The following is a 27,519-nucleotide window of genomic DNA, read 5'->3' as shown; positions in this document are numbered from 1 at the left end:
CGATTACAAACAAGAAAGGTTTGAAACAATTCACAAAATTTACTATCTTTAAAGCCAGGGCAAGAACAATATGCAAAAATTCAACTCTATTCCATAATTCATTTGTCCTTAGGGTAAGAATTAGAATATGCTCAATTCTTCATATACAGCTGACAGGTAGCAACTGTGCTAATCAAAAAATTCATCAATAAAGTAAACAGAAAGTAGGGATATTTTAGAGGCATTGTCAATGGCATTATTATACCACTACCATCATTCACTCCCAATCAAAAGGAATCTAATAAACCCTGAAACAGTAAAGATTATAACTATCTGCCATTGAAAATTATTCCCCTTGAGGATTTCTTCTACCTTTCATCTAAAAGAGAGGGGGGGAAATGTGGTCTCCTTAATTTTGGAACCAAATATGGCCACAGGACAAAACTGGTAGTAATAACATCAATGTTTCTTTCAAATAAGTGGGACTGTATGCAATAATAATCCTATCAGAACAAGCCACGTGTTGATTTTATTTCTTTTTTCCCCTTTTATTGTAATGGTATAAATCTTGTTACATTGTATTACAGATTAGTCCTTGACTTACAACCAGTGGTGGGATTCAAATATGTGAACAACTGGCTCTCTGTGTGGATGCTTCCGGAGGTCCATTCTGGGCCTGGGCAACAAAAAATTAGCTACCGGTTCTGCCGAAGTGGTGCGAACCGGCTGAATCCCACCACTGCTTACAACCATTAGTTTAGTGATCATTCGAAGTTACAACGGCACTGAAAAAAGTGACCTGTTACCATTTTTCACACTTACAACCGTTGCAGCATCCACACGGTCACATAATCAAAATTCGGTTGCTTGGCAACCAGCTCATATTTATGACAGCTGTAGTGTCCCAGGGAGACAGCACACTAAAAAGCAGAGACATTACCCTGTCAACAAAAGTGCGTATCGTCAAGGCTATGGTCTTCCCAGTTGCAATGTATGGCAGTGAAAGTTGGACCATAAAAAAGGCTGAGTGCCAAAGAATTGAGGCCTTTGAACTGTGGTGCTGGAGAAGACTCCTGCGAGTCCCTTGGACTGCAAGGCGATCAAACCGGTCAGTCCTAGAGGAGATCAACCCTGACTGCTCTTTAGAAGGCCAGATCCTGAAGCTAAAACTAAAAATACTTTGGCCACCTAATGAGAAGGAAGGACTCACTGGAGAAGAGACTAATGCTGGGAAAGGTTGAGGGCAAGAGAAGAAGGGGACGACAGAGAATGAGGTGGCTGGATGGAGTCACTGAAGCAGTAGGCTTGAGCTTAAATGGACTCCAGAAGATGGTAGAGGACAGGAAGGCCTGGAGGAACCTTGTCCATAGGGTCGCGATGGGTCGGACACGACTTACGCAGCTAACAACAACAGTGTCCCAGGGTCATGTGATCCCCTTTTACAAACTTCTAACAAGCAAAGTCAATGGGGAAGCCAGATTCACTTAACAACCAGGTTACTAACTTAACAATTGCAGTGTTTCGCTTAACAGCCGTGGCAAAAAGGTCGTAAAATGGGGCAAACTCACTTAACTAATGTCTTGTTTCGCAACATAAATTTTGGGTTCCGATGTGGGCGTAAGTTGAGGACTACCTGTATTTTAATGCAGATTTCAATGCAGCAACGTTTATACAGTATGATTGAAATGACTAACATGCTATTATTTAGAAAGCTTAGAGCATGAAAAATGAAAAGAAAAAAATTCTAGCAGCATGAGCTGCCATTTAAGATGTCAAGTGTTCCATGCACAATATTATTTTCATCCAGACTGCAGCGTAAGATTAAAGGAAAACACTGCAGTTCACCTAAAACTATTAGTTACAGGATAACAGGGGATGCGGTGGCTCAGTGGGTTAGCTTGTCGATCAGAAGGTCGGCAGTTTGGCAGGTCGAATCCCGAGTGCCGCATAACAGAGTGAGCATCTGTTACTCGTCCCAGCTTCTGCCAACCTAGCAGTTCGAAAGCACGTAAAAATGCAAGTAGAAAAATAGGGACCACTACGGTGGTCCGTGCGCCTTTGAAGTCTAGTCATGCCGGCCACATGACCACGGAGACGTCCTCGGGCAAGCGCTGGCTCTTCGGCTTTGAAATGGAGATGAGCACCGGCCCCTAGAGTCGGAAACGACTAGCACGCATGTGCGGGGGAACCTTTACCTTTAATACTTTTAGTCTAAAACTAGTTGTTTAACATCAGTATCTTCACTGTACTCTAACTTGAGTGTTGAATTTATTTCTGAAATTCCTCTAGAGGCCAGATTGCCAGATTGCATCCTGGGACAACTTTTCTGTGAATAAAATGTCACCAGACCAGGTTCCCTCCTCACGGTCTTCATCATGTTCCAAAGACCCAACGGCTGGCATCAATCAATCCAAGCTTCGCTGAATACATAAAGATAGGCTCTATTTCTTCAGCTGCAGACAAGCACATATCAATCTGCCTGGATAGTTTTATGAGCTTAGAAGGACTAGAAAAGCTCAGAAGGAAGGCTGTCAGGGAGTGTCTGCCCTAAAGATATTTCAAAAGGGGGGGGGGGAAAGGATGTACTGTTGCCAAGGAAGCTGCATGGCTGTAATCGTGAAGTCATCAGGAGCCAACATTGATTTAAGCAGGCTTTTAACTTTTTTTTTAACCTTTATCTGTCTTTGTGCAAGAAAAAGGACATCACAATCCATTTCTCTGTACATGGTCTCTGCCTCTCTGAAATGAGGCGGAATAAACGGATAAGGTAAGAGGCAGGAGCGCTCTGGACATCTAATTCCCTTCATCCATTGTTTATGTCTATTTATTTAGCTGTTGTTTAGCTCTCAGTGCTGTTCCATCCTCTTTCAATCCTTAAAGACAACAGCTAACTAAAATAAACCGAGAAAGATGGTCATGCTTCTTCTCTGTTCTCACCACAGTCCATCAATTGGTAGGCATTTGTAGGGAAGCTTCAGAATTTTTGATGGCTGACATAGGTCAGCCATGAAGAATACTGTGAATATAATACGTAACAAGGCGCTCGCAGATGCTAACTCTGGTATCTTTATTTGCCATGCCAATTTTGTCTTATCAGATTTAGAATGTTTTTGAAGTTATGATCTTTTTTAAAATTCACGAACAATAAAGCTCTTACTTAATTCACTGGTATTACAGTACTTTAAGAAAGGCATAACCATAAATACATTACAATGTGGGGGAAATAGTATTTATATTTGCTTGCCCAAATCAGATTAATTAATAAATACTGGGCTACTTCCCTATATTTATTTGGGATACTTTTTTCCAAAACCATGTATCTTTAAATTGTAAGAACTTCTCAAAGTTTGCAATGGCCAAATAGCAAAAAAACAAATAACTATAATGAACATTTCAAACTAAATACCTAACATACCTATATGGTTAAGATCCTTTACAGCAATTACCTCTACAGTATTTGAGCTATTAATTGAGACACCTTGTTTATGGGAAGAGAAATGCAGGTTTTCTCCAGCTCTTACTTAAAACTCCTAACAGAAAAAGCATAGCCAAATAGATCTACAAGCTAGATCCCTTCTGACTAGTGGAAACAACTTTGTTATTTACCTTCCCCATCCCATATAAGACTTAGAGAAGTCACTGTGGTTTCCCCTTTTCTCAGTAGGGAGTAAACCACCTCCAAACCTTGTTTGCTTCTTTTCATCCACAGTAAAAACAGCTTGGCTTGCCTTCATTGTCATTCATCATTTCAATTTCATCTGCACTCTATTCCTTGATCTCAGAATCTTTTCTTTTCCAGAATTTCTGCCCATTCAGGAATGCATGAGCATATTACCTGAATGAGGCTAATATTCAAATATAATTGCTTTATTATTACTGTGGATTTTTTTTTTACTTTGCCTACCACGAGTTAGTATAGCCAGTGTGTGAAAAAAATAATACAGTATTTTATATTTACTTCTCTTCCCACCGATACCTTCCTAAAATTCCAGCCTCAACTTGCTATGGTCCCCACCCACCCCATCTTCCTTTTTCTTGATCCTCTGCTATCCCTAGATATAATCTCTACCTCAGTTTTATATCAGTGTAAATATATGGATTAACTCTGGTTTTGTTGTAATTAAAACCTGTTTGCCAAATTAACTGCATATGTCAACAATTCTTTTTTGCAAATTAAGAATGACGAGAGCAATACCTGCAGTAAGTAGGAAAAACAAAAAAATCTACATTCAGTACAAATAAGTTTAGACTCCTCCATATTCTGTGTCCTAACAGAATCAAAGTTCACCAACTAATCAGTCAGATTAATGTAAATGAAAGATCTTTCTCCCAGAAATCAACAGAATACAGACCATGAAAGGCAAAGGCACCACATCTTGGATGTTTTATGCTCAATGTTATTCTAGTTGCCTTTAATATTTATTTCTATGTATGTGTGTATGTCAATTCCTAGAAGAAGAGATGGCTTAACAGCTATGACTGCATGTCCTAAGATTCTATCTACCAAAGAAAAACCAAAAAAAAACCACTTATTGACCTGGAATTCATTCCCTTTTATCCCAGATGCAAGCTGCAGATCCTCAATAAATCTGTATACTTTCAGAAATACCGTTCTCTAGAAATACAGTGCAGGAAAAAAACAGCTTTCAATTAAATATTACAAGGGAAAATAAAATCATTTTCCTAAAGATGTTGGATTCTGCATCAGATAATGCCCAGCTTAAATTAAACCACAGCGTGCCCAGTATTCAAGCAACAGAAGTTGCCTAGTTACAAGACACTACTTAGTAACTTACATGTATGCTGAACTGAACTAGTTTTTAGGCAAGACAAAGGGATTTCAATACATTCTAGAAACAGTAATATAGGAAGGAGTATCAAAGGTCATGGAAGAGAATGCCAACCAATCCCGGGACTGTTTTTTCTTTCCTTGTGGAAAGAAAAGGTCAGCTAATCAGGTCTTGCCAGATTCTCTTACTACCTGTTTTACTTGAGTAATTGATTTCATATCTTAAAACATTATATGGGCTTGGTGATAATACTTTTCACATTACTTTTCACCTCCAGAAGTGGATAATACCAACTTTAGCTTGTTAATCTGTGAAGCATTTAGTAGGACTCTTTGAGTCAAGAATAACTATTAAAAAGTTAATTCCATTAACCAACAACAGCCTTGAAAACAGAAAACATATACTTTCAAGGAAGATCATAAATCTGCCCTAGCATTCCTCAGAAATAAACTACTAACTAGAGCAAAAGCCCTGATAAACTAAGCAAATGCAGCATCGGACACATAAAACCCAGGAACATGTAAGTTAAGATTACTGTTAAGCATTTACTCCATACTAAGCAAGTGACTTTCATACCATTTTGTTCTGAATGGTATGTTGTTTACATTAACACCTCAAAGTTCTGTATTTATTACAAGCCATTGTCAGAACAGAAATATGAGTTATTTAAGTGGCCTCTTTTTTTCCTGATGCTGTAAATTTTTAGGCATAATTCTTCACTCAGATACACCTCAGTGGGAGGAGAGGGATGGGATGGGATGGGTTGGGATGGGATGGGATAGAGTAGAGTAGAGTAGAGTAGAGTAGAGTAGAGTAGAGTAGAGTAGAGTAGAGTAGAGTAGAGTAGAATAGAATAGAATAGAATAGAATAGAATAGAATAGAATAGAATAGAATAGAATAGAATAGAATAGAATAGAATAGAATAGAATAGAATAGAATAGAATAGAATAGAATAGAATAGAATTTTATTGGCCAAATGTGATTGGACACACAAGGAATTTTCTCCAGTGCAGAAGCTCTCAGTGTACTTGCAAAGCAACAGAGTAATAAAAATAATAATGATACCAAGAGGGAATAGTAGAGATGAGAAGGATAATAATAAAGCTAGAGCCACACAACACGGGTGAATATACTTAAGATATAAGATAGTATTGTGAGGATTAGGTGTTCAACAGAGTGATGGCATGAGGGGAAAAAATGTCCCTGTATCTAGTTGTTTTGGCATATAATGCCCTACAGCAGCATCCCAAGGGGAAGAGAAGAGTTGAAACAGTTTGCATCCAGGATGTGAGGTGTTTGTAGTTATTTTCTCAGACATCCTTCTAACATCATTGTATTAGTATCAAGTCTCAGGCCACTCGGAGATTTGGGTGCTGCCTGGAAGGGCTGGAGCACTTAACATGACCAGAGATATAAATTCTTATAGGGGGATGTCAGTACAGTCATATGTTATTGAACATGGGAACTACACTACTCAAAATGCCACCAGGCATGGAAAACAAGTTATTTAAAGAAAGGATCATGTGAGTTTCATGTATTCCTAGTTCTATTTGGTGATAGATTCTGCTTCATGTTGTACTTCAGATGACTCCCAAAATAGAGAGGAGTCACAGTGTACAGTAATCTTACATCAACCAAAACATTCATCCAAGCCTTGACTGCTTAATTTTAGACTGTGACTAACCCTCTTTTTTCATAGTTCACCTGCCAATTCTTAATTACTCCCATATAATCAAACAAATTTTCTTGCTTTCTCATAATTCTGTACCAGCTGAGAGCGATTGTCCAGTACTGTGTAATTATTATTTGAGAAAAATATGCCAACTGATCGAATTTTCCACATCAAGTTCAGTTTTAAATCTCTTGTCTTCACTGGAAAACCCAAACTTTTTAATTACATTTATTTCAAGGGAGGCATTAGGGATAAACAAATGCTTAGCTTCCTCTTGAGATAAATGGTGGAACAAAAAAACAAAAACCTGCAATAAGGACAAACTATCAAATAAAAGGAAGGAGCAGTTGCTTTAAGTTACATACCCTTATCCCCTTAGTCCCTTTGAGATTATCAATATTATACAAAGGGCAGAAAAGAACTTAAAATATATGAGATAAGAAAGACAAAACATAGCTGAATATGATTAACAAAAACATCTTTCACTATATATAATAGTGACTCCATATCTTTCTGTCCTTGCAAAGGATCCTTGCTTCCAGACATCCATACACCTCTTAAAACATTGCTTTCTGCTCTTCAACGTTCCTGCCTCTCGGATCATATCAACTCCCACATATCATATAATGTAAGATCACATATCATGTAACTTGGGATGATTTAACTCCCATCTATCAACTGTGTGTAATTCCCCCTTCTTTTACACAATTTCTTCTTTGTCTTTTTTCACATGGACTCCCACATACCAAAGGCCATGTGAATCTTTGTCCACCACCCAAGCTGACACAAACATAAACTGGCATCATGTGGTACTGACTGGTGTCCTGATATGCTTAAGAAAGCTGAGCATTTCATAATGCACTTTCCCCATAATTTCAAGGGAGCCTTGTTTTCTTTTCTGAAAACTCTGTTCCTCCGACCCCATTAAGTTCACAATCCACAATACTCAATGGCAAGGATGTCCAAACGTGGCAACTTTAAGACCGGAGAACTTCAACTCCCAGAATTTTGCCGGTTTGGAAACCACTGCTCAAAGTCCCTTCCTGTGAGATGGCGGCTACATAAATTTGACAAATATATAAAATAAAGATACCCTATAAATGCAAATTTGGAAAGTACAGTGGGGCTTTTTAAATTGCTCTACAATGAAAAGTGTGTCTCTGTGTTTCAGTTGTTTCAGTTAAGAAAGAACAGCACACTGTATCCTTCTTAATTAATTAATTAATCAATGGAACAGCTTGCCTCCCGGAGTTGTAGGTGCTGCATCGCTGGAGGCTTTCAAGAAAAATTGGACACGATCACATCTCTGTGATCATATAAGGACTCCAGCCTTGAGCAAAGGGTTGGACTAGAAGACCTTCCAGGTCCCTTCCAGTTTTATTCTGATTGATTACATGTTCTGCACATAATAATGCACTATGTTCTGTCTTCTAATTGCATCAAAGCATGACTTTCTCAGCCTTCTTCTCTCTCTCAACCTATTCAGCCATTCTTTAGGTACGTATCTCTTTTGCAACTTGATCCTCAATCATTTTAATCAAACCACCTCAACAGACTACTTTTGTACTGGCAATTTCCTTTTGAATTTAATCCACAGTCATTCATCATAAATTCATCCCTGGCCATGTCACTTTGGGTTTTACCACATATACTGCTAAAGTATTGCATTTCCACTGCATTCAACCTACTTTTACATTCCTTTTGCAGTTCCCTCTGCACTCAACTTTCTTTTGTATTTCTCCTGAAATACCCAATGCTTTTTTTTTACTTCTTTTGAAAAATGTTTATCCCTCGCCACAAACCACATATTATTTACCATCTTTCTACTAGCCTCTTAATGTCTTAACATTTCTCCAATCATTTTCCCATCTTTGGCAAACTATTCTACCAAGTTATATAAATTCATCTACTTGCTCTAAACTTTAACCACTTAGATATAATTTGGTATAATTCTCTCTATTTTCCCTGTCAAATACAACTACTTTTGTCTTTGATAACTAAATTTCCAGATGCATACTCCTTTTCAGCCTCATTTCTATTATTTGTTGCAATTTATTTGATTTCTTAGCCAGCATAACAACATAAGACTATCCACAAAGTTAGGTTCCCAACCAACATACCTTTAACACTGTCAGTATCTTTACACATTTATTCATAAATAAATTAAACAATCAAGGGGATACACATCCTTATCTGACATCGTGCTTAATATTGTATCATTTATTAAGTATCCAATTTATTCATATTCATTTTCCTTCCACTATATACCATTTTTTATCAGTGATCAACCTTCAACCCTATTATTCCACTATCCCATTATTCAAATCTATTCACCATCCTTGATTTTTCTATACAAAAATGTATAATAAGCTTCCCTTCTCACAATCAAGCCTTTCTCAATAACTGTTGAAAAGCAAATATCTGATTTGTATGGCTCCAACCAGCATAAGATGTAACACCTCTCAAATTGTTGTTGGTTACCTCTTGTATCCTTCCAATCAAAGATCTACTAAGCAACTTATTAGGCACTCTTAACAAAGTAATCCCCTATCAGGTTTTTTTTAAATTCTCTTTTGTTACCTATCCTTTTGTAGATGGGAACAATAGCTACACTCTCTTAAACATTTCATACAGATGTAACTTTTGAGCTATTCAGTAAGTAAACTATATTCACATTTGAATATTACCTGCAGCCTTAATAATTTCCCAACGTTTTCCTAATATTTATATTAGGAAATACATTTTCATACTTTTTGGGCACTAATGTTTAAAGTATTAAATTCAGTTCTACTCTTTGAGATAGCCCTGTAATTTCTATACAATACTATATCTCCTATAGTTCCTCCATTTAGCTTCATCTCAAATCGCTCTTATTTTAAGCACATTCATGGCTGTTTTATTACTAATTATTATTATTATTAATTCAGTTTATATACCGCCCTACTCCCAAAGGACTCAGGGTGGTTTACAAGGCAAAATTTAAAAACAATACAATATAAAATTAAAATAAGCCTTTTTAAAATTAGCCTTTTTCACTTCATCGTTTCAGCAAGCATGCTTTTTTCTTACTTTTCCTTACCATAGTTCCACACACTTTTATCACACTGAAATTTAATTCTTTTTTATTTATTTCAAGTAGCTTCCATGTTGTCTTTCCTTATGTCCACTTCCTGTTTATTCCATCTGAGAGATTAATCTGTCTTCTAAACCTTTTGCATACAGGACGCATGCTTTCTCACCTTGCAGTCGTGCCACTGTTAGTCTTATTTCTTTCGCTTCTTTCATTTTTTTCCCCAATATTAATACCAATTAATGACCTGACCAATATTCAGAACCTCTCATAATCCTTTGGGGATTATGAGATGAGTGAGAATGAGATGAGTGAGAATGAGATGAGAGAATACAAGAAAAATGACTGGGCTATTTGGGCACCCAACAGAGAATAAGCATAGTGACTATATAGTGCGTATATGGTTAGAAAAAGGTCTGTTTGAAACAAATAGTTTAAGCATAAGTCTATTCATGCACATACATGAAAAAGGAATTATTTCAAAGGTAGCTTTGATTTAATTGCTTATGATGAAAGAGAATTGGTGAAGGACACATGGGTGGTAAATGCTTTAACTGTACTATAAATTGAAGAGCTTTCTACCATGCACAACTATATTACTCTAATTATTTAATCCCAAAAATTGGTAATCCAAGTTTACCTTTCAGTGAATCACTTTCAGCTCTCATTATGTCGATTAATGAATTCTCCAGTGAATGCATGTCAAAAGTTCTTGTACGATCCTGCAAATAAACACAAGGAACAGTTTAGAGTGGGAGCTAAGCTAAGCAAAAGAGCATTTTCAATTATTATTTTTCAATGTACTAATCACTTCTAAATATAAGAACTTGAAGCAGAAGTTAACTGGAAAGTTGTTAATGGCTTAGTAAATATCTAAAAATGCCACATATTTTGCTAAAACTGTATATACACCTGAACAATCCTTTAGAACTCTGGCCGATCTCCCATGTTATTAAAAGTATCATACATAATTTCAGCAAAGTAAAACATAATTTCAAAACATAATAGCTTGCATGTTTCAAGGAATTATTATTCATATATTACAAGAAACTCATCAGCCTACAATTTAGTCTGCCAGCAATAAGGCCAAATCAAGTGAAATAAAAAGTGGCTCTATATTGGAATATTAAACATTGCTTTTGTTGACATAAACCTCACTTATCTATTCAAAAGGATACCATTCCATTGAGAATTAAATACAAAAGCACATTACAATTCTTTTCTATGGTTCCTTCTAGAAACAGTTCCTTGGCTAAATCATACAGTTTTAGAACCAAGTGACAACTTATACTAGAAGACATAATTCTTATGTTTCAATAAGGATGTTTCTGTTGTCAAAATATACAATTCACAAATAGCTATACTAAGGGTTTTCTGCTCTATATTTCATTATACTGTTCTAATGCAAATGCAACTGAAAATGCAGATTGAAAGTGCTGTATACTGTGTAATCAGTTTGATTCTCCACAATTTAATTAAAAGCTATGGACTTCAAACTTAAGTGAAAATAGTTTTATAAGGAATTATAGTTAACACAATTATTAATATAGGAATATGTAATTAAAATTCATTCCCCAGTTCTAATAGACACCAATAGAATACTAAAATATATCAAGATAAAAATGATTAAAAGATCAGAAATATTTTTAAATATTACAATAAATAAATAAATTACTATCTGTGGATAGTAAGTGAAAAACTGTCCTATAATATCCAAAGTTCCAAAAATTTATTATTTCTAAAATAAATACTAATCCTGTAAGATAGCACTACACGGCATTTACTATGTACACTATTCATTGTCCTGTATACTACAACTAGAAATAATTTCAGGATACTGCAACAAAAAAGTATAAGAATGCTATTTCTTAGAAATATTAGTATTCCAAATTGGCTGGTATTTCAGCTAACAAGATTACTCTGCATTTAAGTTAGAATTATATTATAATTTACATAAACATTTCACTGAAAAGACTGACTAACATATTATCATCATATACTCTCTGTAGATCTGGAACATCTATATCAGTGGGGGCGAACCTATGGCACAGGTGCCAGAGGCGGCACTCAGAGCTCTCTCTGTGGGCACCCGCGCCATGCCCTGGAGGTGGCAACTGTCCCTCTTCAACCAGCCGCCTAATTTGCCGAGGTCCCACGTGGCTGAATGCATCCTGGCACAGCTGATTTTCCTCCCCCCCATCCCGTCCCTCCTGGCCTCGCATGCGCTCCTTTTCCCAGGCACGACCCACTCCATCATCTCCTCAGCTGTTGGCCGACCATCCATCTCAGAGGCGGCTTCTTTGAACTGCTGGCGATGGGCTGCGGAGCCCCAGAGTGCGCCTGTCGAGGGGCAGGCAGGCTGTGGCTACTGATGGACACCGTTGGCCACCATGCAATCGCTGGCCTCTGTGTGCAGGGGCCGATGGTGTCAGCTAGCAGCTTCCCCAGCCCTTGCCTTGCCCCATGGCAATGGCACCCACACCCTGCCTTGACTCACCCCACAGGATGAGTCTCCTGCCTACCATCCCACCTGCCAGAGACCTCCTGGAGCTCCCCCAACCCTGCCCACCCCACACAGGGGTCCCTCCCCATGAGCAACATTGAGCTGACCACATCCACCTTGGCCACACCCACCCAATCTTCCATGACCACCACAGCCACACCCACCCAGTGGGCCATGCCCACCTGGCACCCAGCGATAAATAAGTGGGTTTTGGGTTGCAGTTTGGGCACTCGGTCTCTAAAAGCTTCGCCACCACTGATCTATATCGAACAATTCTCTTAAAATATCCAAAGTCCTATTTTAACATAGGCTTACACAGTTCCGTCTAGTCTACGACTGTGTAAAGCTCAAATTAATAAAGAACCATAAAGTTCAATGAATGGCTTTGATCCAGTCAAATATCTAATTATAATTTATTTCTCACTTGAGAGTAGGAAGGAAACTTCGGAAGGAAAAATGGAACATGAATGGATTAATTAATTAATATTATGTTCTTAATTAATATTTAAGCTCTTGCACTGACCCACTTTTTGATTTTTAACTTTAACTTGTTTCACTATATTTATTAATGCATAGCACTGTTAATAAAAACTAGCTTGATGTAGCGGTTAGGGCATCAGGCAAGAAGCTAGGAAGCTGTTATGACCCAGGTGGTTAAGGCAAGGCAGATCTCTAGAGAGTTCCAGCCAATGGCCCTCCAACAACCAGTAAGGCTCCACCCCCATGCTACCTTGAAGGCAGCCACCCTCAGTCCCCCAAACAACAGCCCCTATAGTACAAAGAAAGGCCACAGAGTAGGAGCAGGCTCACAGGGCAAGGCCCAGGTTTCCAAGTCCAATCCACCAGGCAGGGTCCAGGCACAATACAAGGGCAGTCCTCAGGACAAGAAGCAGGTCCCAGAAAAGAAGCTGTTCCAAAGCTCCAGTGAAGCAAAGGCCAAACGCAGGCCACAAGAGAAGGGCGAGGTCCAAAACAAAATGAGAAGAGCAATCTTCCAAGCGAGGGCAGGCAAACAGCAACAGGCAGGAATAAAAGCCAGGCGAGTGTAAGCCAAAGCAAACAATTGTTCCTGGCAAAGACTAACTCCCCACGGCTTCTCCTTACATTAGTCCCCTCCATGTTTTCCTTGTGAGGTGGGGTGGGGCGACCTCCTCCCGAGCAGCCTTGCAGCCCTTCTCTGGGCTTGCCTACACTCCCTTCTCCTTGCCCTTGGATCAAGTGGAGTAGGCAGCTGTTCCTCATCAGAGATCGGTTGCCTATGAGCACCACTGCCAGTCAGCAGCCGATCCTCCCGTGTTTGTGCAGGCAAGCAGTTCTCAGTCTGGTCAACCATCTGCCTCAATGCCTGAGGGGCCCAGGACAGCATTGTCCTCAGCCCCTGGCGTGCCTTCCCTGTCAGATGGTCCCAGCTCCATCTCTTCCTCCTTCTCCTCTGAACTGGCCTCTGAGGGGGCCATGACAGAAACCACGAGTTCTAACCCTGCCTTAGGCCCAAGGCCAGCTGGGTGACCTTACTCCAGTCACTTTCTCTCAGCCTTAGAAAGGAGGTAACAGCAAACCATTTCTGAAAAACTTTGCCAAGTAAAGAGCAAGGACTTCTCCAAGCAGTATCCAAGAATTGGACATGATTAAATAGGAGTAAAAAGTCCCTTGAAAAGAATCAATTGATTAATGCATCTCTGAAACAAAAAAAAATTATAGACTTTCAAAAATCAAAATAAACTTTGCTGTGCCACATTTGAATACAATTATAGAACTTCTTTTGAAGAGTTCAAATCGTGTAACATCTATGCATATTACAGTTCTGTGAAATGGTATCAACATGGACATGAACAAAATGTGATTTTTGATTTAATCATCTAGTTCAGTTTAGTAACTTTTCTATATCTAAAACATCAAAATGAATTAGCAGACATGTTCCAGATACCACTTTGAATTTCGAGTTCAAAGCCAGCTCATCTTACATACTCATTTCCAAAAGCAATAGCAATAGCACTTAAGACTTCTATACCACTTCACAGTGCTTTACAGCCTTCTCTAAGCAGTTCACAGTCAGCCTATTGCCCCGAACAATCTGGGTCCTCGTTTATCAACCTCGGAAGGATGGAAGGCTGAGTCAACCTTGAGCCGGTGAGAATTGAACTGCCGAACTGCTGACAGCTGGCAGTCAGCAGAAGTAGCCTGCAGGACTGCTTTCTAACCACTGCACCAGCACGGCTCTTAGAATGAATGAAGAAGAATGAAGAGTGGCAGGTAGAATTTAAGAATACAACAATTCTGTATGTTCTTTGAAAACTGAAATGTTGAAATGAAATTTGACACAGTATGTATATTTACTAAATAATTATCCTCATTTCAGTATCACAGTTATTTGAAAAACTATATATACTTAACATCTACCATGCGAGAGAAAACAAAAAGTAAAAACTAAAACAAAATTTGAAGCAAAGCTTTTCTATCACTGAACTTTATCAGTACATTTAAAGTTGAAGTATCAATTTTTAATACTCTCAATGAGTATATTAACAAGTTAATTTCTTATAGGGATGAACTCCATAACTGAAAAAAAGTCAGTTAACAGTTCACATATTTTCTCTTAGCAAAACTGATAGGACTGAATTATGATGAGTATGCTCCAGTTTAAAAAGTGTTATTTCAAGATTGAATCCCTCCCCTAAAACTTATAAAATAGTTGTGTTAGAAATACAATGTGGTAACCTAATGTAACATGTTTTTTTTAATGTGTACTTATTTTTATTAAGAATTCAACTTATTCTTGCTAAGATATCATGCACTGGTGAAGAACTCATATTATTCTAATATGGCATCAGAACTCATTTTGTCTATTACCAACAAACAGTACCATGCTACAGCAGTGGACGGATGCCAATTCTCTTCAGTCTTATAGCACTTTCTAGTCACTGTTTTGTCCTTTTGTAGAAAAACATAATAAAAATCCCACATATAAGTTTTTTAAAAAAACCGTTTAATTTTGGATTTATCAAAACATTTAAGGAAAAGCTTGAAACTTTCTGAGTTAGTCATTCAGTCAGCATAATTACTGGGACGCTGGCATGAAGTCAGTGCAGTATCAGATTTTTCACCTTGATATATTTTGTAACAATGTCTGTGAAAAGCATTAATAAATGTACCAAGAATGACTCCACAGTAATTCAATACATCTAAAGACATAAGAAAAGCAGGTACCACACAGACCATTTTTTTTAAATATTCTTATAATATACATTTTCTTGGGCATCAAGAGACTTGCTAACAACTGATAATTATGGAAAAAATATAGGTAATTTCGAACAGACTCCCTTAACTGGCATTCTTACAAGCTGAGAAGGTAGAGTTGTATTAGTTCACACTATCAGATTGACAAGTAGTCAAGCCCACAAATAACTTTTACTAACTTTCACCCTACTCCATTTTTTATTTTAAAAAAGTACAGATTGATGAATATATTCCTTATTCTTTATCTTTTGATCTCTGAATATCAAAAGCTTTTATTCTACTATCTCCACTGAAGGAAACATGGAGTGTTTTCTGTTCTTAATATAGGAAGGCTGAAATAGCCCCCCCCCCCAAGTGACACTATTCTGAAACAATTTCTATACCTTTTCCATAAAATGAATATTTTGGGCAGATTTTTCACCTTTACCCAATATCCTGAAATTAAAACTTGGAAAATTTTATTATACTAAACGGCCATAAAATAATTGTGGAATAAAATATCTTGCTTTGAAGAAAAAATATAATAAGGTATAAATAAGGGATCCACCACCCCTTATTTTCTAAAAGCTTACAAGCAAAGGATTAGTCCATGTATTTCTGTAGCAGTTCATCACGCTGTAAATTTAGAGGTTCATGTAAATAAAGATGTACCAAAGATCCTAACCCAACTGCTGTTCAGGAGTTCTATATACAGTATCATGCATCAAGTACTGTATCACAGAAAAGACACAGTGATAGAAACAAATGAACAAATAAGAAACTGCTCCTGAAATATAAGAATCAAACTTAGGAAGTCAGCCCTTCTAATTTTATTCTAAGTAAAATACATTTAGCTATAAAAATGACCAACTAAATACTAGGTACACACTGGAAATGCAGATAAAGGAATTAGATCAACATCTAAATAAAAGTAGGCTTACTTTTTAGATAATGTGGTCTTGTGCTTATATCATTTTCATAAAACCGAGTATCCTCGAATAGCATTTTGTTAGCTTAGTACATTACTGAATGCAGTAAAAACAGTATCGTACTTTTTTACTTTCATTCCCTGCCTTAACATTTAAAAAGGGAACTTGTTAGTTTCAATGAGAGAAGCGCAAAACCACTATTTCACTCAAGAGGACTCCTATTTCTATTCATTTTCGTTCATGTCTAAATTTCGAAAAATGTATCTCTGGATGAGACCTCAGAAGAGACACAAAACCGTCTTGATGGCTCAACCTGAGATAGCTGGCAAACGTTAAGTTCATTCTGAGGTGATATAGTACAAAAGGGCTATCATACTCTATTTCAGAATGTGTGGTTTGGCTCTCACATCTTTTTATAGGAAAGCATGGGATGGTCTCTCAAAGAAAGTTTTAACTTCTCCAAAAGCTGAAAGAAGCTGTTTTAATCTGCTACGTTGTGAGATGCTAGTTGTCTGATATGGATGTACCAAAAAGAGGAAAACAATTCCGCCGCCTGTCAGGTATGAAGAACGGTTGCATATTTGTTCATGAGCTTCTCCATAAAATTTGTAGCAGTGGGCTTTCTCTAAAAATACGTATGTACAAATCCCTTTTGACATGCAGTAAATTATATCTTCTGCCAACTAACTCCCTCCCCCCCACCCTGAACTCCCATGAGGCACAACAAGCTGAACAGTCACTTCCATGGCCACACATTACTTACATGAGTAAATCAATCCAGTCTGATGACTACGCTTATATAATAACTGTGACCAGCTCCCACAACAAAGTCTTTCAGATTTACTACAGCATGGTATAACATAGTTTTAAGTTAAAGGTTTTTTTTTAAAGAACTTGTTCACAAGATCCTGAATTGTGAACTCTACAAAGAACACACGAATAATTGTGCTAATAACAGCCTGACTAATCAAGGTTACAGTACTAATTTAGTATTTTATTCCCTTGAAGATAGAAGAGTGTCAGCAAATAAGGAAATACGGTAACAGCTGTTTCTTAAAGCAACATCAGGATCTTATGCTATTTTCTTCATTTAATCAGGGCACAAAAAACATATAAGACTTTAATTAAACCTTACAATTTTGTGGGGAGGCTTGGTGAAAAGGGAGCCAAATGGTACTAATAAACATTTGTTTTATATAAAGCAAAAAACTTCAGTGAATATTTTTTATTACCATAATTTACTCTATTAAAAGAAAAAGAAAATTATTGGCTTTTTTGCTTAAAGTTATTTTAAAATAATTCAGACATACGGAGGGGAAATAAAACATAACCTACTTACAATTTGTTTTACATTCTTGCTTTAACCATAATGTACCAATTTAAGTAAAGATTTTACATTCATTGTGACATTCAAAATGAGAAACCACCAGTTTGAAATCATAGTTCCAATTATGTCTGCTATCCCTCCAAGCAAAATGAAAACAATATCTGCATACACAGTATTTACTACAATCCTTTTGAAGTTAGTACAAATGAACACATAAATATGTGTTTTTGAAAGCCAATGTAAATGCAGACTGAAACACCAAGTTCTTTTTTTCAAAAGTAGCCAAATCTCTTTATTTAATAATATCCTACTCTCAAGTTCAAGATATGGAGGAGAAAAATGGGAGGCAGGACTGGAACTCTTTGATTACCTCCCAATCATGTCCTGTCAGCTTTGAAAAGAATAGCAAAGACATTGGTACATATAAGGCAGACAGTATGGACTCCTGCAATTCATGTACAGGTCCCATCTTCTGCTGTAGTATATAATGAAGTTAATCAAGAATATTAGTACCGGATTTTGCAGTTAGACACAACTTTACTATGATGCAAGAGGAACAAGAATCCAAAATTAGGACATCAACCATTAATGTAACCTCTTGCACCACAATACCACAATGAGTTCCCATCTTTGTGGTTTTGTACCTAGTTCCTACCTAAGTAAAGCATGCATACAGTTTAAAGCATCAAGATATGAGTCAATTTGTGTTCCTATCATCTGAACAGTAACTGATGAACGTTCGTTCCAATGTTTCCCAAGGTGAGGCAATCTCATCTGGAACACACCAACAAACATTATAAAAAAAAACATGCTCGGGTGTGTCAAATTTGTTTGTAACAAAGGCCTGGGCTTTTAAATAGGTGCTTTTAAAATGAGAAATCTTTAATCATCTTCATCTTTGAAGATGAAGGACTCAGTGATGATGTGATGTATCACTTTATTGAGCAGGCATATATCCACCCACCATATATTATTCGCACTATCACATGATATTTGAGTCAAGCTCAACTGCTGATGAATTCATGGGCAGATGCCTGTAGTTTTCATGGTTGATCAACACCTTCTTCTAGGATTTCTTTTTTAATTTCCCAATCCAGCCTGTAGCCCTAGGAGTTTTTAGTGATCACCCATTCAAGTACTAACCAGATCCAGACCTTCATTTGATTAGTAGAACATAGATAGATCCATACACGCCTCCCCCTCCTCTACTCCACATTCCCAGTCCTTCTAGATTTCAATTTTCATAATTCCTAATCAGCCAACATTCCTGAAGGGCGACAAACTGGGGGAAATTGCTAATATCTCCAAATTAATACAGGTAGAAAAATATGCATTATGTATATATTCTTGGAAACATAAGACATTAATCAGAATAATCCATTCCCTTTTTCAACTATTGCACTAAATTAGAAGATAACATAATCAGTAGGCTAAACATGCTTCAGATTGAAAGGGAATAATGTACCTAGGAGGGTAGTCACATAATCCTGGGGAAAAATGCAGCTGTTTTAAGAAGCTGTAGACAGATACAAAATGATTGCCTCCACATGCCCCCCCAAACACCTTTTTTGCCTTCAATGCTGTACTTTAAGCACGAGGTTTCTATCAAAATGTCTTGGTCTTCAGCAATATCAGTAGTGACAGCACTTGGCCAACCTAGGCTAGGCTTAAAACTAAACAGGGTTTGGCCTGGTTAGTACTTGAAGGAATACCAGGGGTGAAAACTAGACAAAAAAAAATCCAGATGAAATATTTAGCCAATTTCTTTTCATTTACTGCAAAGAAAACTAACGGAGATGTCCATAAAATCACCTGGGCTTGGTTGATTTGAACAAAACTTCAATTACAATCAAGCGGCTACCAGCCTTTTATCATTTTGAGGGTTAACCATTTGCTTTTGTCCTACCTCAACTGGTCAACAGAGAAGACTGATACACAACTACAGTGTTTCTTTTTTTAGCAGGGCAACCCTAGCATTAGAACTTGCACACGCATATGTAATTGGAGATCAAACAGTAAACTGAACTCCATGTTTAAAAGAAGTGGGGTATCTTTATATGCATTTTCATTTTTTTACATTTACAAGAGGGAAAATGAAAACATATTGAAAGAGGTTCTAAATCTACAGATTGCCAACTTCACGTTTCCCCATGGAAAATGCTATAGTGGGAAAAATGCTTGTTTGGAGTGCATCAAAATTGCCTCAGATGCTTTCTCAGTCATACACTTAGGATCACCCCAGTCCATATGTCTTTCTTAAGCAATTCCCAGAACAACATGACTATAAATAAAAGGTTCTGATGTACATTCCAGATTGTGGTTATGTAAAACAAAAAAAAAGGTGGAGAAAAATGGGACAAGCATGTATTGCCTTATATGAAGAACAGCCGCTGTGAATGTAACAATACCAAATGCTGGACTGGAGCTACAGGTTCATACAATCATGATTCAACTTTAGCAACATCTGTCAGATGTACAGGCACGCTTTCTTTAAAACCCTGAATCCAATTTCAACCTTCTTGAGCAATAAGTAAAACAAATACCCTCAAAGGCAGGCTGAGGATCAGATAAACATTGAAAGAGACTCTCGCTATTTTTAATCCAGAACATTGCATTATTATTATTATCGTATAGCTAGTGTTGAGGAAAATTTAAAGAAAATAGAAAAAGTCTGCTGTATTCAGATGCTTGCCTTCCTAGCAATCAACCATTCCTTATAAATTACCGTACTCTATTTTCTTTACCACTCTCATAATTTTGCATATGAAACAATTAAGTCCATTTTGCCTTTCTTTCAATTCATACTTAGGACAAATAAAAAACAGATTTAGCAAAATATAAATGTAGCATATCAAATTAGAATATAATTACTTGGTATATCAGAATTATTACAAATTTTTCAAGCAATTTATTGGAGCCAAGAATATACACTAACTTATGCACACAAAACCTTGTTTATTTCAATGAAGCTATAGATGAAAAAAAAATCTTTTTTTTTTGCTGGAAACATTTCTTTAACAGCTAAATGTGGGAGAATACTCAGTATGCAGCAGTTGCATGTTTCAACTTAATAAATTCCTTCAGGGCAAGTGAAATAAGCATACAGCTATTCATTTTAGAAACTGGACTTCTGCCTAGCAGCAAGGATAGGCTTTCCTATTTCAACCTTAACTGTCTACAGTGCAGAACAGTGTCCCTGTTCTACAAGGAAGTACACTAGCAGGAAAGACATGTTTGCATACGCGAAAGCATATTTGAAATCTGTTACCGATAGGCCTCTGCATTCTGTTATGAGTGCAGTGAAAAATAAAGGTATGAATGTTCCTTTTAAAACAAGACCAGTATAAGTTTTATAGTAATTCTGATATATTTTCTTCCAAATTGCACTATCATGATGAAGTATACGTTTTCATTGTGAAAAATATGTGGGTTTCTTCTTCACTGAATTCTTAGCAGAAGTTTGTGTCCCTGTTTAAAAGGAAAGGTAAAGAGAGCAAAGATTTTTTTTCCCCTACAAAGAAAACGTTTTAAGTAAATTGTATTTTTATTTATATCTCTTTCTCCCTCCGCCCCGATTTAATCGGTAATTTCAAATGTTCAGAGCACGTTGCAAAAAAAACCCATAATGCATCGATACATGTACTGTGTTATACTTTGAGAATTTTAAGCAGGTTGTATTCTAAAATAGAAAAAGAACAGAAACGAAACAGAAATGTTTCAACCATAAGCAACCTTTCCTGTCACTCCCAGGTCAAAATGTTTGAACCTGTCACATTAGATGTAGCACATGCTCATGCTTGCATCTTAAACGAGGACTGGCTCTTTAAATCTAAGAGAATATGAATCACGTGCACAATTCCATACTTCTGTGGTTGTGTTCCTGGCTGGGAGCTGCACTGCAGTTTTTACTAGCTCTGCATGCAGTTCTCTCATGCTAAAGTATTAAAGGGGAAAGGTAACATAGGGACACAAACAAAGCTCACATTATCCTGCATCCTTTTTTTCCGTCAGAGAACTCAAACTGGACAGTTCAATTTGCCATACCTATCTTTAAAAAGCTGCCACTTTGGCAAACAAGCAAGAAAAATCAACAAGCATTGTATAATTGCTGTTTACCCTTTATCTGTGCACTAGGGGGCAACTGCTACTGACTACTGAATTGCGCTGCTGCGGCTACCATCACTTCCCTCAGTATTAATGTAGCATTAAATCTATGGATATCATCGAACATCTTCGTTAGCGGCAAATACTTTGTTGATTTTAAAACTCCAAGGAGCCTAGAGCACCAATAAATACATTCTCAGCCCATTCTCTATTTTCTTCCTAACAACCCAGTAAAAGATCCCTCATGCAGCACTGCAACATCCCAACTGGGGAAAAAACAAGGGCAACAACCACTATTAAAGGCAAAACTGGGTTCTAGTCTCACACCAATACCCATTTTCAACTGTCTGATCTTCTATAATGTCATAACAAAACTAAGGTGCCGGATGAATAGAATTTGATTTCGTCTTCAATTAAATCAGGCCTAGACACTTACAAGCTATTGGTCTGAATTTTAATAAAGATGCATCTTAGCGTCAAATGACAAAGCTTTTTTAAAACAATCGTCTCAGTTGTACATTGTACAACATACTAAGCATCTGCATGAAAACCAGGCAATGTTCTTTGAAAAGAAAGCCAGGTCAGCAAAGGCCTTTTTGCATCAGAGTTAATCTCTGAAGGATATTCATGTCTGTATTTCCCGTGGCACCAAGATAAGGCCAGCTCCTCTATTAGGGGAGTCTGTGATTATTACATTTGCATAAACATTGCAGAATTTTCATTTACTGAAGAAAAGGCAACTTCTCTACATATGGAAGCTATTTGTGTGTCTGTGTGTCTGTGTGTCTGTGTGTGTAACAAATAATATTGGTCCAAATTAATGGTATTCTATTTGTTATTTCTGCCAAGATACCACAGCAGTAATATTAAACATAGCTGAAAAGAGGTCTTGTAATTAAATGTATCAGAGGAAGAATTGAATTGTACGTGTTCCAAGATCTTAATCCATATAAAGCTTTGTAAATATATTTTTTGCACCCACTTTCATTCAAAATAAATACTTATCTTGCACAATCATATTTTAAAAAAGAGAACCGTTGCATGTGAAAAAGGAGGAAGGGGGGGGGGGAAGCACTATCTGCTTCATGCTGCAAAAAATAAATGCCAAAAGATTACTGGAGAATTTTCTAGATCTGCAATACTCAGCTGTTCTTTGAAGTCTTGCACTTGCCTTCTCAGCACTGAGCACAGGCATTTCAAATTAAAACGTACTTCATTAAAATATGTTCCTTTTGCTAGGATTTGGTCCTGATATGGCCAATTTGCTCTTCAGAAAAAAAAACACGATCACAGCATATTGCCACAAATGTATACAAGATTGGAATAATAATCCAAAGGATAAAAACCACATAATATTCCAGTATTCCAGGACAAAATATTCCACTAGCATCATGCCTAGGTCTGAGGCCTTAATTTATGAAGAGAAGGACAATGCTTTATCCTACCACAGTGCAGTTTCTTTATATAATCACAATTTGCAAAATGAAGTATTAAAACAATGAACCGAATCTTGCTGCAGTAAGGCTCAACCATTACCCCTGTACTCCAGCTGATTCATTGTATTAATGGATTTATGAATCCTCATCTTGCTTCCTGATTTATTATTTCATGATTTCTATTTCAGGTGCATGAACTAAAAAGAAAATACAAGACATGTCCTCTGGGTAGTCTAACCCCATTATAAAATAGTTTTCCATATTTAACAAAAGTCTGGGTTTTGCCTATCTACCAGTTTTCCATTTACAACAAAATTAGGTCACAGCACATATCTGATTATATACCACGTTGAGAAATACCAAATATTTTACAATTTTATTTTTTCATCACTATTTTAAGGGTTTGCTATCTCAGTAAAAAAATACTGAATATTCATACCTAACCACAGCTAATAATCAAATGCAATATATTGTCAATATTTTCACCGCATTGTTTAAATGGCAATTTCTAGTGGTAATTAATGTTTATAAGTGGAAAAATCGGTACTGCTCAGCCTATTTCCTTATAGCAAATGGCTTCCCTCCAATAGAAAAAGCTCTCTGAAATAGTCCATATCTATTTTTAGTAATGACTTATCATCTACTACAAAAATATATTGCCCTTCCTAACAGAGACCAACTCAACATTTTAAGATTATTTGAGCTACATTTAAAAATGCATATATTCCAAACTGAATCAAAATGAAAATTATGCTTGCTGTACAAAGCTGTAGATGTATTTTCTATAGTTTTAGGAACCTCTAATTATTAATTGCACATAATTCTATTATATTTTAAAAGCAGCACTGCTTCAACAGTTTTTGTGCTTTAGGATTTTATTCAGTTATAAGGATGGCTCCAATTATTGCTCTTGTAGTTGTTTTATTGATCAGATAATACTGATTTGACAGCAAGCTAACTAGATAATAGATTTTATATTTAGTTTTAGGTATTTCTCTGACAAACACGATAGAGCATCCATGATTCAGATATGAGCAACCATGGCACGAAATGTCAAAGGATGAACTACACATTTAGGTGCATTTTTAAAATTAAGTTTATACTTGTGCATTTTCAATATCTGAAGCAATGCAAAGATAAAACCTTGCAATTTATGCAGTCTTTCCTAGATATCTTTATACAGCACTCTATCTAATATTAATAAAATGACCTCACCTGAAAGGGAAAGATATTGTCAGCTCTGTTCAAACTGTCTTCCATCCAAGATTTTGGAGCAAAAACGGAACTGGGTCGTGCATACTTCTGCAACTGGATATGATTATTTGGAAAATTCTTCTTCAGGGGTGAGATGGAATTCAGGGGTGTTATTCCTCCATTCAGTCCCCTGCGGTGATCTCGCCCTTGGGACCCACCCCACCCACCACATCCACCACCAGGACTCCATGAGGAAGATGGTGTAGGTGATGGGCTTTGGTAGCTGCTCCATGGAGAGGGTGGTTTGTTAAGATTATTAGCAAGATGAGGCAGTTGATTAAAAGCAGCATTTCTATGTGTAAATGGAGGTGGATGAGGGCTTGCAGGAGACCTCCTCTGTTGTTGATGCTGATTGTGATGATGTTGAAAATGGGGGTGATGAGGGTGGTGCTGAGAGAGGGGTCCAATCTGAGGGGAAAAACTACCCCCAAAACCAGGACTGACATGATGTGGAAAATTCTGAAACAGCAGAGCACCATTATTTGCTGAAGCAGGAGGTACCCCTCCCTGGTGGAAGAAACTGGCATCTTCATTTATTATTGTTGAAGACGAAGGAGCTATAGCTGCTGCTGACCAGTTACTGAAACCAGTCAGAGAAGATGCAGTAGATGTCAGGGGCTGGCTTGAAGTACCTAGCCCTGTAGCCTCTTGGTAATCAAATCCTGTTAACACTGGCGATTCTATTCTTATTTTTTCCTTCCCATTGCCATTTTCAGAAGAATTATCCCCCTGGCTTTCTTCAGATTTAGCTTTCTCAGAATCAGGCAGCATGCCTGCTTCCTGACTTTGACTAGGGGAAAGCTGCTGTTTTTCTAGGGAGTCTTGTTTTTCCTGTTGTTGACTTTTAGATTTTTCTGACCCCAGAATCTCATCCTGAATATTATGGGCAGCTGGAGCAGGAAAAAGCCAAGCTGACCCAGCACTACTGCCATTGGCAGCTGTGTTATTTATAAAAGCAGCAGGATTGGGGGCTGCATTTTGATGGTGATGTGGAGGCTGCAGATGTGGATGAAATCTGACTGGAAAAGCTGACTTATTCCCGGTGTTGTTCTGCACTAACACGCCAAACCCGTAATCCCCCATTTATTTTATTTAGAATCTGAATTCCTCCTGGAAAGAGAAAAAAAAATCTTTAAATGGTTTTCTTCTACTAAAGCAACAGAATAGAAAATATCTTTTTATGACAACTTTCTTCCTACCCACTTGAGATATCTGATTTGGATATTTTTCCTGGATTCTGGTAAGTGTGATCACTTAAAATATTGACATGGGTCAATTTGTGTTCACTTCCTTCCAATAGCCAGAAGGAATGGAAAGTAAATCTTTGGTTAACAAAATAAGAGCTTTCCTTTTTTAAAAAGGAAATACACAAGAATGACGTGGGGATGAAAGAAAGTTCCAGGGAATTTTTTTTAAAAAAAGATATATATAGATATATATAGATATAATATATATTAACTTTCTTGTCTTACCAACTGCCTCAACCTGCTCATGTACACATTAATGAAAAAAAGATACCATGACATCTGGTACTCCTCACTCCTTCACAGCTCCAAAAATATATTTAAATCTGGAATCATTTAATAAATTCTATATAATCTAATATATATCTGTGTTCTACTCTAACAGTCTTTGCTGTGGAAAATGTAAAGATTTTAGCTCAGGATTTCTTTAGGGAAGCAATTTCTAGAAGAGAAACCTCCCTCCCCCACAACCTGTGCTGCTACTGCCTTTGCCTGTAGGACTATGAATAATATGACTTATGCGGATGCCCTTCTGACAAGGCCTTTCTATCTCGAGAGGGAGGGTGTGAGGATTCGTTCCTTTTCCCGATCTCTAAATATTGGCATTCAGTGAGTGCTGGGTGTATGTGTACAGACTGAGTTGAGCAGGCGAAGGGTGGATTCTTGCTGCTGCTGCTGCTGCTGCTGCTGCTGGCTGGCTGGGTGGGTGGGTTCCTGCTTTTTGAAGCTCGCCTTCTATTATGATCCGATATATTTACGTGTCCTTCAGATGAATCCTGGCTGCCTGCAGAGGAAAATTTTCACCTCAGAAAATCAGCAGTCAAGTGTCTGGAGGGGGGATGGAGGAAAAATACCCGGACAGCATTAAGTTAAAGACATCATTATTATTATTTTTTTATAAAGCCATCAGCAGAATAATTGATTGGGCAAAAGAAAAAAAAACACGAGAGAAGGGGCTTGGGCTCAAATCCATATACTGATAATATCTAGGAAAGGGAGGCGAAGCTTCCTTTGGATGAGATTTCTTCGCGGGGGAGGGAAGGAAATACAGGTCTGATGCCGCCCTTGCTCTCTCAGAGGTAAGAGCTGGCAGCAAAATGGGGATTTCACCACCACTACCCGCGCAGAGGGGAGGACTTTACCTCTGGAGGGGAGCAGTCTCCGCCGGGGAGGGGACGACGCTGGCGGGGAGCCGGACTCCTCTCTCCCCCATGGGAGCCGGTTTCTCAAGGGAGGAGGGTCACGAGGATCACTTAGTGGCGAAAGCGCAGGGAAGGGCCGAATCAAGGCTGGCTCTTATGGAGGTGGCGGTGGCGGTGGTGGAGGAGGAGGAGGAGGAGGAGGGTGGTGAGGAAAAGAGGGAAGCGGTGGTGGCGGCGATAGCGGTTCCCAGGGGTCCTGCCTTTCCTCCCACTGCCGATCCTCGGGGGCTGCGACTGCTTCTCCTCCGCCTCGGCTCCTCCCGGCGTCGTTCTTTGCCCCTCATGTAAAACAATCGTCGATCGGGAGGGTGGAGGGAGGCTCCTATTAAAATCGCGAGACGCTGGGCTATTCTGTCAATACGCCGGTGCGTCAGCCCGGCCCGGCCGCCTCAGCCACCGCCGCCGTCTCCACAGGACCGAGCCTCCGATCGAAATGACAACCAGCTGGAGAGAGGCAGCGCGACACTTCCGGTTCCGAGAAGCTCCTCCCCCCCCTCTCTCCCCCTCCCTTCTCTGCGTGGGCCACGCCCCTTCTCCCTCGGTCTCTCTAGGCCGCCCTTTTCTAGCCAGAAGAGGGACTGCGAGAGTCGGCCTCCCTTTTACATAAGGGCAAATGGGGCGGCGCTGCCTCCGCCATTCTTGCTTCGGGCAGTTTTCTTTCCCTCAGAGAAGCTGGAGCGGCCATGTTGGGTTACGTAATGAAGCCGCAGAGTCTGTTAAATTTATAGTTTGGTCTAAGCAACCATTTTTGAGTATGGCAGGCCTGAGTTTTTCATTGGCTAATTGTTTCTA

General features: G+C 38.1%; 1 protein-coding gene across 1 annotated transcript in view; it reads right to left on the bottom strand.

Moving 5' to 3' along the window:
- The window catches only part of CPEB4 (cytoplasmic polyadenylation element binding protein 4), a 63,971-nt gene extending 36,821 nt beyond the window's left edge, over nucleotides 1-27,150 (bottom strand). The window contains exons 1-3 of the mRNA XM_081319665.1: nucleotides 26,668-27,150; nucleotides 24,243-26,309; nucleotides 10,153-10,234 (exon numbers count right to left, since the gene is read on the bottom strand). Coding sequence (XP_081175791.1) covers nucleotides 10,153-10,234; nucleotides 24,243-25,364 — 1,204 coding nt within the window. The 5' untranslated portion in view covers nucleotides 25,365-26,309; nucleotides 26,668-27,150. The remainder of the gene's footprint in view (nucleotides 1-10,152; nucleotides 10,235-24,242; nucleotides 26,310-26,667) is intronic.
- Between the last annotated feature and the right edge of the window lie 369 nt (nucleotides 27,151-27,519).

The sequence above is a fragment of the Vipera berus genome, assembly GCF_964194415.1.
Source record: "Vipera berus genome assembly, chromosome: 2".
In the NCBI taxonomy this organism is placed as follows: Eukaryota; Metazoa; Chordata; class Lepidosauria; order Squamata; family Viperidae; genus Vipera; species Vipera berus.
Note: the sequence above shows the minus strand (reverse complement) of the source record. Positions and strands in the feature narration are given on the sequence as shown.